A 12,268-nucleotide genomic window follows, 5' to 3' on the forward strand; every position below is an offset into this window, starting at 1 on the left:
AGTTTCACCTTCGAACTGAATAACATGCCCATCAATATTATCAGTCAAGAGATCTTTAACATAGCAATATTAGGTTCTATTTTAACTTGCTCAGGAGGTGTATAAGTTCTAATATTGCTTTTACGAACAACAGTTGAAGCTTTAGCATGATCCTTTATTCTAACAGGGAAAGGTGGTTTCTCAACATAAGAAGTAGGAATAATAGGATCATTATAACTGACAGTCTTTTCTTCAACTTTAATAGGTGCATCTACTTTTACTTCTATGGGAGGATGATATTTAAACCACTTCTCCTTAGGGAGATCAACATAAGTAGCAAAAGATTCATCGAAAGAAGCTACTATCTCAGAGTCAAGTCCATATTTAGTGCTAAACTTACGGAAAATATCGGTATCCATAAAAGATTTAACACAATCAAACTTAGGTGTCATACCTAACTCTTTACCTTCGTCGAGGTCCCAATCTTCAGAGTTGCATTTAATTCTATCCAATAAGTTCCATCTGAATTCAGTAGTCTTCATCATAAAAGAGACAACACAAGAAGTATCGAGCATGGTGCGATTGTTATCAGAAAGCCGAGCATATAGATTTTGAATAATCATTTCTCTTGAGAGCTCATGATTGGGGCATGAATATAACATTGATTTAAGCCTCCCCCAAGCTTGAGCGATGCTTTCTCCTTCGCGAGGCCAGAAATTATATATATAATTGCGATCACGATGAACAAGATGCATAGGGTAATACTTTCGATGAAATTCCAGCTTCAATCTTTTATAGTCCCATGATCTCATATCATCACATAGCCTATACCATATCAATGCATCTCCCTTCAAAGATAAAGGGAAGACATTCTTCTTAGCAACATCATCGGGTATACCTGCAAGTTTAAATAATCCACAAACTTCATCCACATATATTAAGTGCTCATCAGGATGCTTTGTTCCATCTCCTGTAAAAGGGTTAGCTAGCAGTTTTTCCATCATACCCGAAGGAAATTCAAAAGGAGTTTCATTTTCAATAGGTTCAGTAGGTTGAGGAGCAACTCTTTGCTCTACTGGACGGGGTGAAGATACCCCGAACAAGCCCCTCAGAGAATTACTTTCCATAGTAACAAGTGACAATAAATTTCAGCACACTATATAAAATTTTCCTTACCAAATTCCACCTACCAAAGGCGCTACACTCCCCGGCAACGGCGCCAGAAAAGAGTCTTGATGACCCACAAGTATAGGGGATCTACCGTAGTCCTTTCGATAAGTAAGAGTGTCGAACCCAACGAGGAGCAGAAGGAAATGATAAGCGGTTTTCAGCAAGGTATTCTCTGCAAGTACTGAAATAAGTGGTAACAGATAGTTTTGTGATAGGATAAATTGTAACGAGCAACAAGTAACAAAAGTAAATAAAGTGCAGCAAGGTGGCCCAATCCTTTTGTAGCAAAGGACAAGCCGGAACAAACTCTTATAATAGGAAAAGCGCTCCCGAGGACACATGGGAATATCGTCAAGCTAGTTTTCATCACGTTCATATGATTCGCGTTCGATACTTTGATAATTTGATATGTGGGTGGACCGGTGCTTGGGTGCTGTTCTTACTTGAACAAGCATCCCACTTATGATTAACCTCTATTGCAAGCATCCGCAACTACAACAAAAGTATTAAGGTAAACCTAACCATAGCATGAAACATGTGGATCCAAATCAGCCCCTTACGAAGCAACGCATAAACTAGGATTTAAGCTTCTGTCACTCTAGCAACCCATCATCTACTTATTCCTTCCCAATGCCTTCCTCTAGGCCCAAATAATGGTGAAGTGTTATGTAGTCGACGTTCACATAACACCACTAGAGGCTAGACAACATACATCTTATCAAAATATCAAACGAATACCAAATTCACATGACTACTAATAGCAAGACTTCTCCCTTGTCCTCAGGAACAAATGTAATTACTCACAAAGCATATTCATGTTCATAATCAGAGGGGTAATAATATGCATATAGGATCTGAACATATGATCTTCCACCAAATAAACCAACTAGCATCAACTACAAGGAGTAATCAACACTACTAGCAACCTACTAGCACCAATCCCGAACTTTGAGACAAGAATTGGATACAAGAGATGAACTAGGGTTTGGAGATGAGATGGTGCTGGTGAAGATGTTGATGGAGATTGTCCTCTCCCGGTGAGAGGAGCGTTGGTGATGACGATGGTGATGATTTCCCCCTCCCGGAGGGAAGTATCCCCGACAGAATAGCTCTGCCGGAGCTCTAGATTTGTTCCGCCAAGGTTCCGCCTCGTGGCGGTGGAGTCTCGTCCCGAAAAGTTCCTCTCTATTTTTTTCTCATCGAAAGACTTCATATAGGAGAAGATGGACGTCGGAGAGCCACCAGGGGGCCCACGAGGTAGGGGGGCGTGCCCTAGGGGGGCGCCCCCCACCCTCGTGAGCAGGGTGTGGGCCTCCTGGCCTTCATCTTTGGCGAGGATTTTTCTTTATTTATTTTAAGATGTTCCGTGGTGTTTCAGGACTTTTGGAGTTGCACAGAATAGGTCTCTAATATTTGCTCCATTTCTAGCCCAGAATTCCAGCTGCCGGCATTCTCCCTCCTTATGTAAACCTTGTAAAATAAGAGAGAATAGCCATAAGTATTGTGACATAAAGTGAAATAACAGTCCATAATGCAATAAATATCGATATAAAAGCATGATGCAAAATGGACGTATCAGTGACGTCCCGCGAACTCATGATCCAGTAGAAGCTCGGGGAATAATTTCGTCAGCACGACGGCGTGGTGACGATGTTGATGAAACTATCGCAGCAAGGCTTCGCCTAAACACCGCTACAGTATGTCCGATGTGGATTATGGTGGAGGGGGCACCGCACACGGCTGGGAGAGATCTTTGTGATCAACTTCTATGTCTAGAGGTGCCCCCTGCCCCTGTATATAAAGGAGAAAGGGGGAGGCCGGCCGACCCTTGTTGGCGCGCCAGGAGGAGGAATCCTCCTCCTAGTAGGAGTAGGATTCCTCCCTTTCCTACTCCTACTAGGAGGGGGAAGGAAGGGAGAGAAAGAGAAGGAAAGGGGGCGCTGCCCCCCTCTCCTAGTCTAATTCGGACAGAGGAGAGGGGGCGTGCTGCCTGCCCTAGGCCGGCCCCTCTCTCTTTCCCTTATGGCCCAACAAGGCCCATTAGCCCCCGGGGGTTCCGGTAACCCCTCCGGTACTCCGGTAAAATCCCGATTTTACCCGGATCTCTTCCGATGTCCAAATGTAGGCTTCCAATATATCAATCTTTATGTATCGATCATTTCGAGACTCCTCGTCATGTCCGTGATCATATCCAGGACTCCAAACTACCTTCGGTACATCAAAACATATTAACTCATAAAACTGATCGTCACAGAACTTTAAGCGTGTGGACCCTACGGGTTCGAGAACTATGTAGACATGACCGAGACATGTCTCCGGTCAATAACCAATAGCGGAACCTGGATGCTCATATTGGTTCCTACATATTCTACGAAGATCTTTATCGGTCAAACCACATAACACTATACGTTGTTCTCTTTGTCATCGGTATGTTACTTGCCCGAGATTCAATCGTCGGTATCTCAATACCTAGTTCAATCTCGTTATCGGCAAGTCTCTTTACTCGTTCCGTAATACATCATCCCGTAACTAACTCATTATTTACAATGCTTGCAAGGCTTATAGTGATGCGTATTACCGAGAGGGCCGAGAGATTCCTCTCCGACAATCGGAGTGACAAATCCTAATCTTGATCTATGCCAACTCAACAAGTACCATCGGAGGCACCTGTAGAGCACCTTTATAATCACTCAGTTACGTTTTGACGTTTGGTAGCACACAAAGTGTTCCTCCGGTATTCAGGAGTTGCATAATCTCATAGTCATAAGAACATGTATAAGTCATGAAGAAAGCAATAGCAGTAAACAAACACGATCAAGTGCTAAGCTAACGGAATGGGTCAAGTCAATCACATCATTCTCCTAACGATGTGATCTCATTGATCAAATGATAACTCATGTCTATGGTTAGGAAACTTAACCATCTTTGATCAATGAGCTAGTCAAGTAGAGGCACACTAGTGACACTATGTTTGTCTATGTATTCACACATGTATTATGTTTCCAGTTAATACAATTCTAGCATGAATAATAAACATTTATCATGAAATAAGGAAATAAATAACAACTTTATTATTGCCTCTAGGGCATATTTCCTTCAGTAGGTGGTACTGTCTATCCAGAGTAGAGTTAATGCTTCAGAAAGACTGTGTCTCGAATCTCCGACCATGGATGTATTCGAGTCTTGTGGGAAAAAGTTCTCAAACCTCTGCAGAGTGTATAAACTAATCATGGTTAGTCGTGTCCCCGATTATGGACGTTTTTGTATCTAGTTCTTGGATTATCATCTTGATCTGATCACCCTTATTATAATTTGATTGGGTTTAATGATGATGCTTAATTGGGATTGAGTTGGAGGAACCTTCTCAATGTTCAACAACCACCATGATAGTTAAATAAAATTTATTCCTTTGTTGTAGGAAAAAAATTGGCTTTATGCAAAGCTGTAACCCTAGAGCTTACCACCAGCCAAATATGCATGTAGTGATAGCAACTATTTTGTTCATTACTCTCTTGTGTTACATTGCCAGCATATTCCATGTGCTGACCCGTTTCGGGCTGCAACGTTCTTGTTGCAGACTTTTCAGACAACGAGTAAGGAGCCATAGGTCGTTGTCTTTCACTCAGTGATGCCGTTGGAGTTGATGGACTCATTTTATCTTCCAAGCCTTTCGCTGTTATCTTTTTAGATGGCCTTAAGCCATGTTTACTGTAATAAGTTTTCTTTTGAGACATTCGATGTAATAAGTGTGTGATTGCTACTCTGTTATAAATCCTCAAGTACTGTGCGTGTCAGCATTACCGACCCAGGGATGACACTGATGCACATAGATCAGACTGTTTGAGGTCTGGTCGCTACATCCAAAGGTCTGGCCAACTTGAAACTGTGGTTTAGTCAGGTCTTCCTCTCTAAAACTTTTGAAATTCAGCTTCACCTTATCTTCATCAGAAGATGGCAGACACATATCCACATCTTCAGTAGGATCATCAACTTCTTCTTGGACTGCTTTACCTTTGCCTTTCTCACAATCAACATTTTTGTCAAACAAGTCATCATCATCTTGCAGATCAATGCCTGAATCAACAATTTGTGGAATGTAATCTTCATCTGAATCCTGCATTACTAAACAACCAACTGTGTCTGCTGCATCCATATTCAAAAACCTACAGGATTTCCTGGCCCTAAACCCAAACTGAGATGGAAGGTAAGTAGTTCCTAGCTGGGGTGGACTTGGTATGAAATCATCTTCTTCTGACTCTGCTCCACTTTCTGACTCTACTTCATCTTGCTCATGCTCTTGATCATGCTGAGGCAGCTCCTATTCCACTTGAGGGAGCTCAGCCTGCTCCTGTTCCACTAGAGTGAGCTCAGCCTGCTCCTCTTGCTGCTTTTCTGCCTGCTCCACTTGCTGCTGGTGTGCCTTCTCCTTCTTTGGCCTAATGCCACTGAACCTGACAATTGGAGGATCCTCATCATCAGAGTGAATAGGAACAGGAGATATAAATAATCTCATGCTCTCATTATGATCAAGGAATATCTGTTGGAAGTGGTTGCCATTCAGAACACAATCCTTCATGTTTTCTGTCATAGTGTTGTCCCCTATTTTGATCTCTCTTAATCCATTCTTATACAGTGTCAATCCAGGAGCACACCAATAAGCCCTGATCCTGCCCTCAAACTCATATCCAATTTTCTCAACTAGACTGGCAACAACATTGGGTGTCCAATTATCTATGTTACAGTAATCATACCAAATGGAGTGACCTTTGTGATAATCCCTATGCTTGCCAATACACAGAAAATAGCCACCATGTATGACCTCAACAGAGAAGTGGTTGCTTAAGGGTCCTGCAAAACAATCAAGTTGAAAAGTTCAGACATTTCAGACTACAGAAAGGTTGAGACAGTACAAAATTCAGACTTTTTCAGAAGAGAAAAGCACAGATTCCTGGCCTCCAATTAACAAATGTATGATCTTACATGTCATAAAGCAACCATTTTTGGTAAATCTGACCTAATGTAATTGCAAATTAAAACATTTTTGTTCCAATTAACACTGACACTAAAAGCAACCTTTACTGCTTAAACCCTAGGCCCCTGGACCCATGAAAAATTGGGGGAGAAAGAACCCTAACCGCTACAAATCTCTTCAAACATGGACATCAACTGCAAACCCCCCATCCTAACACAGGAAGCAGCCCTATTTTGACCTGCCACTAAGTTCATCAAGAAACTGCTAAAACCCTATCACCCACACCCAATCCGCCAGGAAGTTGAACGAACGCCCAAACCCTAGCTCGTACGCGCAATTGATGCGACTAAGAACTCTTTAAGAGAGCTAAATTGGACAGATCGAGCAACAGAGCTGCTGGCGACAGCGACGTACCGTACAAGGGCGGCGAGGCATCATCATGGCGACGCGAAGGAGCAAGAGGGACGTCGCGCAGGCCCCTCCCGAATGGCGCGGACGGCGGCGGCTCAGCGTCCGACGACGTGCTCATGGAGCCGTCGTTGACGGCGACGAGCTTAGAGGACGGCCTCGGCAGCGACGACGAGTAGAGAGGGTGCGGGAGCAGAGGAGACATCGAGCAGGTGCGGGAGGAGAGGGAGACAGCGAGCTAATGCGGTCCGATCAGGTGGGCTGGTTTAATGGTCACGACCATTTTGCAAAAAAAACAAACCCAAATGGACTAGTATTCACCCTAGACATGACCAGGTGGCGGTCAAACCGAGCTGGCGGCCGCTGACTCGGCCAAGTCAGCAAATACGTACACGAAATCGTACATACAAACCAAAGCGAACCCCTTACGTAAGTATATGGACCGTAGTTCAGGTATTTTGAAGTAGTGGTACTAAACTGTCAACCGGCTCAAGTTTAACCTACAGTGAATTTTTCTCTTCGCTATTCTAACTAGGTCCTCATCGTTGCAATGAGATCGACCAAACCTGCGCGGACGCAGAGAGGACAGATCCACCAGGCAACCATCCCTCTCCCACCTCTGTGATGGCTTCCGCCCCGTCGGCCCCGTCGACGGCGCCGTCACTGGTGGACACCCTCTTCCAGCGCTCGCTGGACGATCTCGTCAAGTCCCTCCGCGCCGACCCTTCAGCCGCCGGCGAGTCGCTGGCCGTCGGCCGCGCCCTCTCCGAGATCCACCGCGAGATCCGCGCCCCGGACGCGGCGACCAAGGCCGTCGCGCTCCAGAAGTTCACCTACCTCTCCTCCCTCCACTTCGTCCCCGTCGCCTCCCACCCGCTCGCGTTCCCCGCCATCGAGCTCCTCGCCTCGCCGCACCTCCCGCACAAGCGCCTCGCCTACCTCGCCGCCTCGCTGTCGCTCCACCCAGCCTCGCTCTCCCTCCTCCCGCTCGCCACCCACCAGATCCACAAGGACCTCTCCCCTTCCACCTCCGCCGCCGCCTCCCACCACGTATGCGCCCTCGCGCTCCAGCTCCTTGCCTCCCCCGCCGCAGCCGCCGCGCCCGACCTCGCCGTCCACCTCGCGCACGACCTCGTGCCCCACCTGTCCCGTGGCAGCCCGCGCGCTATCGCAGCCGCAGCGCGCATCATAGCCGCCTCCCCGTCTACTGGTGTGCCGGTCCTCTTCAAGCCGCTGGCGGCATGCCTTGCTTCGTCCGACCCACGGGCGTCAACTGCGGCTGCATCCGCCTTCTGTGAGCTGTCGGCGCCGCCGGCTGATGTGGCCCCATTCCTGCCTCTCGCGCCTGACCTTTACAATCTGCTAACCACATCGCGCTCCAACTGGGCGCTCATCAAGGTGCTCAAGATATTTGCTAGGCTGGCTCCTTTGGAGTCGCGTCTGGCCGCACGGATTGTTGATCCAGTCTGCCAGCTCCTCACTCGTTCTTCAGCCATGTCGCTGACATTCGAGTGTGTCCGCACAGTGCTAACTGCACTACCCGCGCATGGCGCTGCAGTGAGCCTTGCCATTGGGAAAGTCAAGGAATTCCTTGCTGCTTCTGATGATCCTAACCTGCGCTATCTCGGGCTCTTGGCACTTGGTATGCTTGGCCCAGCATATGCATCAACTGTCAATGAGAGCTGTGATGTGATTGCCCTGTCACTGGGTGATGCTGATTCAAACATCCGCAGGGAGGCATTGCACCTTATGATGGGAATGGTTGATGAAAACAATGTCATGGATATTGCTGGCATGCTGGTCAGTCATGCCGCAAGGTCAGACCCAGAGTTTGCAAATGATATTCTTGGGGCCGTCCTAGCAGCATGTGGGCGCAATGTATATGAGCTGGTGTCAGATTTTGATTGGTATGTCTCGCTACTGGCAGATATGGCTAGGAGCTTGCATTGTGTGCAGGGGGATGAGATTGGTCGCCAGCTTGTTGATGTGGGACTTAGGGTGCATGATGCACGGCCAGAGCTTGTTCGTTCAGCTCGATCTCTCCTAATTGATCCTGCTTTGCTTGGGAACAATCTCCTATGCTCTGTTCTTTCTGCTGCTGCATGGGTCTCTGGTGAGTATATTGATTGTAGCAAGGATCCTGTTGAGCTTGTTGAGGCACTATCACAGCCAAGGACTAGCCTCTTGCCAATGTCAGTGAGAGCTGTCTACATCCAGGCAGTACTTAAAGTGGTCACCTTCTGTTGCAATTTATATGTAGAGAGTTCGAATGATTCAAACAAGGAATCGGATATAGTGTTTGATGAGTTAGCTGTTGATCAAACTGTTAGCAGGGGAATCAAGTCTGAAATTCGTCCTGCTGAAGAACAAATCGTTATGCCAGGCACAGCTAAAAACGACCCCTTTTCAAACAAATCAATAATTTACATGATTAACTTGGTTGAAACAACGGTTGGACCACTTGTTGAGTCCAAGGAAGTTGAGGTCCTGGAGAGGGCACGCAACCTGATGGGTTTTGTCCATTTGTTAAGAGAGATCTGGGAGTTGAAGGAAAGGAAGGTCAGTGATCATAACAAGCATAACCGGGTCATGGAGCTCATTAATAGTATGCAAACAGTATTCTCTCAGGAATTAAGGCCTGTTTCTGTGAATGCCCAGAAGAAAATTTCCCTTCCTGAGGATCTTGTCTTGCATGAAAATCTGTCTGAACTTGCTGACATTTTAAGTGAAGATGACACTACTCTGTCAACTTCAATTTCTTTTATCTCTCGCAACTGTCATTCTGTAGAGACTAGAGATGAGCCTGCAGTAGTGTCAGTTGATTCATCTTCTCTTTTTGAGCACCGTAAACGGCATGGGATGTACTATCTCCCAACAGGAAAAGCTGAGGATGACGCAAATAACTACCCTCGTGCCAATGATCCTCTTCTTTCTGTTGAGAATGCAAGTGCCATGGAGGATAAATCCGAGACTGTCCAGCCTGTATCTGCTGGGAAAAAATTGAAGGCCATGAGGTCCAGACCAAAAGTAGTGAAATTGGATGGCGAAGATTTCCTAAGTTCCATGATGACTAGTGCAAATATTCTAAAGGCTGCAGATAAGTCGGAAGGCATGGGCAAAAAAATGGACACTGGCGAATCTAGTTCTCAATGGATACAGAACATATATGCTGATACTGGAAGCCTTTCTACTTCAAGTTCTAGGACAAGTAAGCAACATGATCTTACTAAAGAGAAGAGCACACCTCCTGACATTGATAGGAAAGAGGCGAGAAAGCATAAAACCTCTTCTAGGAGTGGGCATCGTCAAGGAAAACATACGCACAGAGAAAGACCTAGTACTCAGCCTGATGTTGCACCTCAAGCTCCGGTTGTTCAAGATTTCCTTCTGTAGCTGCCGAGATTTTTTTTTTTGCTTGGTACGTTACAATTACGAAATACAAGTTGATGTGTTGTAATGTTCATTTGAACGAGGAAGAACATAGGTGTACATGGATGTTAACCTCTTCTGGTAAATTTTCTGTTAGGTCTTTGTATACTATTCCAAAGGCTAGTTAAACTAGATGACCATCTAAGAAAATGTGGTACATGAAAGTGCCAGTGAAGATCAAAGATTTTTTTTTTTGTGTGTGGTTGGTGTTTAAAAAGAGTATTTTGACTAGAGACGTGGTAAATAAAAGAGGTGGAGTGGGAAGTGATAGATGTTTGTTTAGTGAGGAAAAATAACCTATAGACCCTTTATTTCTGTTTGTGTAGCGTTCTATGGTAAGGATGCACAGCTAATTTCTGTTGTGCTTTGGGCAATCTGAAAGCAAGAAATGCTGCGCACTGCAACAAAAAGTTCCCTTTTGATCTTACAGCAGTATAGTTTCTCAGGATTTTTGTTGGCTGACCTTTAGGGCTGGTATACATAGACGAAACCCGCAAAAGGCGCAACGACAAGGGGCAAAAAAGTTTCAGCTAGTAGCAGTTGAAATCTTCCATCGTCGAAAAGGGTGGAGGCCTATGGTAAGTCAAATGTTGCAAGGTGGCTGTGAACTTGGTAGGTTTTTGATGGTAGGACTGAGCTCTGTTTTGTTCTATTTGAGGTCTTTGAGAATTGAGTTGGCTCCTGTGGTGTTTTGGTTCTTGAGGCTGAGTGTAGCTGTAGGATGGTTTGGAGATTGCGAGGTCAGTCTGTGTGGCTTGTGCCACCTGACAGAATGGTTATCTTGATGTGGAACTTGGTTGTTGTTCAGTTTTCATGGAAATGAAAATTGGGGAAAGGAGGCCCTTGGGTTGAAAGAGAATACGTTGATGTGTTGTTCACTTTTTGTGCATTTTCTTTTTTCTTATATTTTCATCGTCAAGCACTTAAATAGTTCCATGCCCCCCTCCCCGCCCCGAGGAGTTGGTCGACTCATCAGGCTCATGACCTGAAGACCGCAGGTTCGAATCATGTCCCTGTCTCTGCATAAGCATCCATGCTTTTCACGTGATTATAGGTACTCTTTTTCTTGATCGTAGAACCTAATTTGAGGGCTTTATTTGTGCAATTTCGCTCGCAATACCCTCCCCCCCGGCGAGCCTGTGATCGCTGTCTCTAACTGAATGATGCGAGATGCAACCAATCTGCAGGCCTTTCTATTTCTATTTGCGGACTTGGTACAGTTTGCTTATGTTTTCTAAAAAGAACTGCTTGAGGACGCCGGCCGTGCAGGAGAATGAAGGGCATGGCCTCACGGGACTTCACCTGATCCCGCTCTGCCAAAGGGCTTTCGCGTGATGGGTTTGTCATGGCTGCAGCTGCGGAAGCACTTCTTTTATCGGCCGGAACAGATGGGCAAGCACCGGTCCAGCTGAACGCAGCAACAGACAACCGCGCCATGAATGGCCGGTATGCCAAGCTCTAAGCTACAGGCATGAGACACAAGATTTGTTACAGCGATGGAACGATGATCCCACGCGAACAGCGGATCCATGCATGCCTTCCCTAGAAATAAGGAAGAAGAAAAAGATCATATGGATCAATTCAAGCAAATGGGGCCGTGAAAGTGCACGACTGGCGTGGCGACTGTCTCGATGTGAAGTATAGGTCCTCACAGTGATATAGAAAGGCCTATGGAATCATGGGCAACGATTACGTTAGTACAAGTATATTAAATATATAGGGTTCTATCAAATGTATGCCACAGTGATCAGATGGCCGAGTTGGTCTAAGGCGCCAGATTAAGGCTCTGGTCCGAAAGGGCGTGGGTTCAAATCCCACTCTGGTCAATAATTTTTTTTCAGTTTTTCTTTAAACTTCTGCTCTTACGTGCCAATGCTAGCTAGATTCACGTGCAAACAATATGGGTAAAACTCGGACACGGAGTTTTTTTAATCTGTATAGTTAGTTCCTTTTTTTTTCCAGGAAAAAAATTCAATCTATATTCATCTATCAGTCACGACAATCAACGAACACCAGAAATAATGAAAATTACATCCAGATTCATAGACAACATATCGATGACTACAATCACTAGAGCAGACTCAAGGTGCGCCGCCGTCATCGTCCCTCCCTCACCAGACCGGGTAAAACTTGTTGTAGTGGACAGTCGTAAAGTCGTCATGCTAAGGGCCCATAGGACCAGTGTCCCTCCCTCATCAGAACCGGGTAAAACTTGTTGTAGTAGACAGTTGTAAAGTCGTCGTGCTAAGGGTCCATAGGACCAGTGTCCCTCCCTCACCAGAGCCGGGGAAAACTTGTTGTAGTAGACAG

The 12,268-nt window shown here is 45.7% G+C and overlaps 1 protein-coding gene and 1 non-coding gene across 2 annotated transcripts; both read left to right on the forward strand.

Annotated features, from left to right (window-relative positions):
• Positions 1 to 7,055: 7,055 nt before the first annotated feature.
• DELTA-ADR (delta-adaptin) lies at positions 7,056 to 10,152 on the forward strand. Its single transcript, XM_048678291.2, has one exon. It carries the CDS (start codon positions 7,154 to 7,156, stop codon positions 9,920 to 9,922), a length of 2,769 nt encoding a protein of 922 aa, XP_048534248.2. The 5' UTR covers positions 7,056 to 7,153; the 3' UTR covers positions 9,923 to 10,152.
• A 1,551-nt stretch (positions 10,153 to 11,703) lies between these two features.
• TRNAL-AAG (transfer RNA leucine (anticodon AAG)) lies at positions 11,704 to 11,784 on the forward strand. The gene has a single exon. It is a non-coding gene; the product is annotated as a tRNA-Leu (tRNA).
• The last annotated feature ends 484 nt before the right edge of the window (positions 11,785 to 12,268 follow it).

The sequence above is a fragment of the Triticum urartu genome, chromosome 1A, assembly GCF_056163025.1.
Source record: "Triticum urartu cultivar PI428250 chromosome 1A, HENAU_Tu73, whole genome shotgun sequence".
Classification (NCBI taxonomy): Eukaryota; Viridiplantae; Streptophyta; class Magnoliopsida; order Poales; family Poaceae; genus Triticum; species Triticum urartu.

Excerpts from the sequence above, each read along its gene's own strand:
- DELTA-ADR (XM_048678291.2), top strand. The coding sequence starts at position 7,154 with ATGGCTTCCGCCCCGTCGGCCCCGTCGACGGCGCCGTCACTGGTGGAC.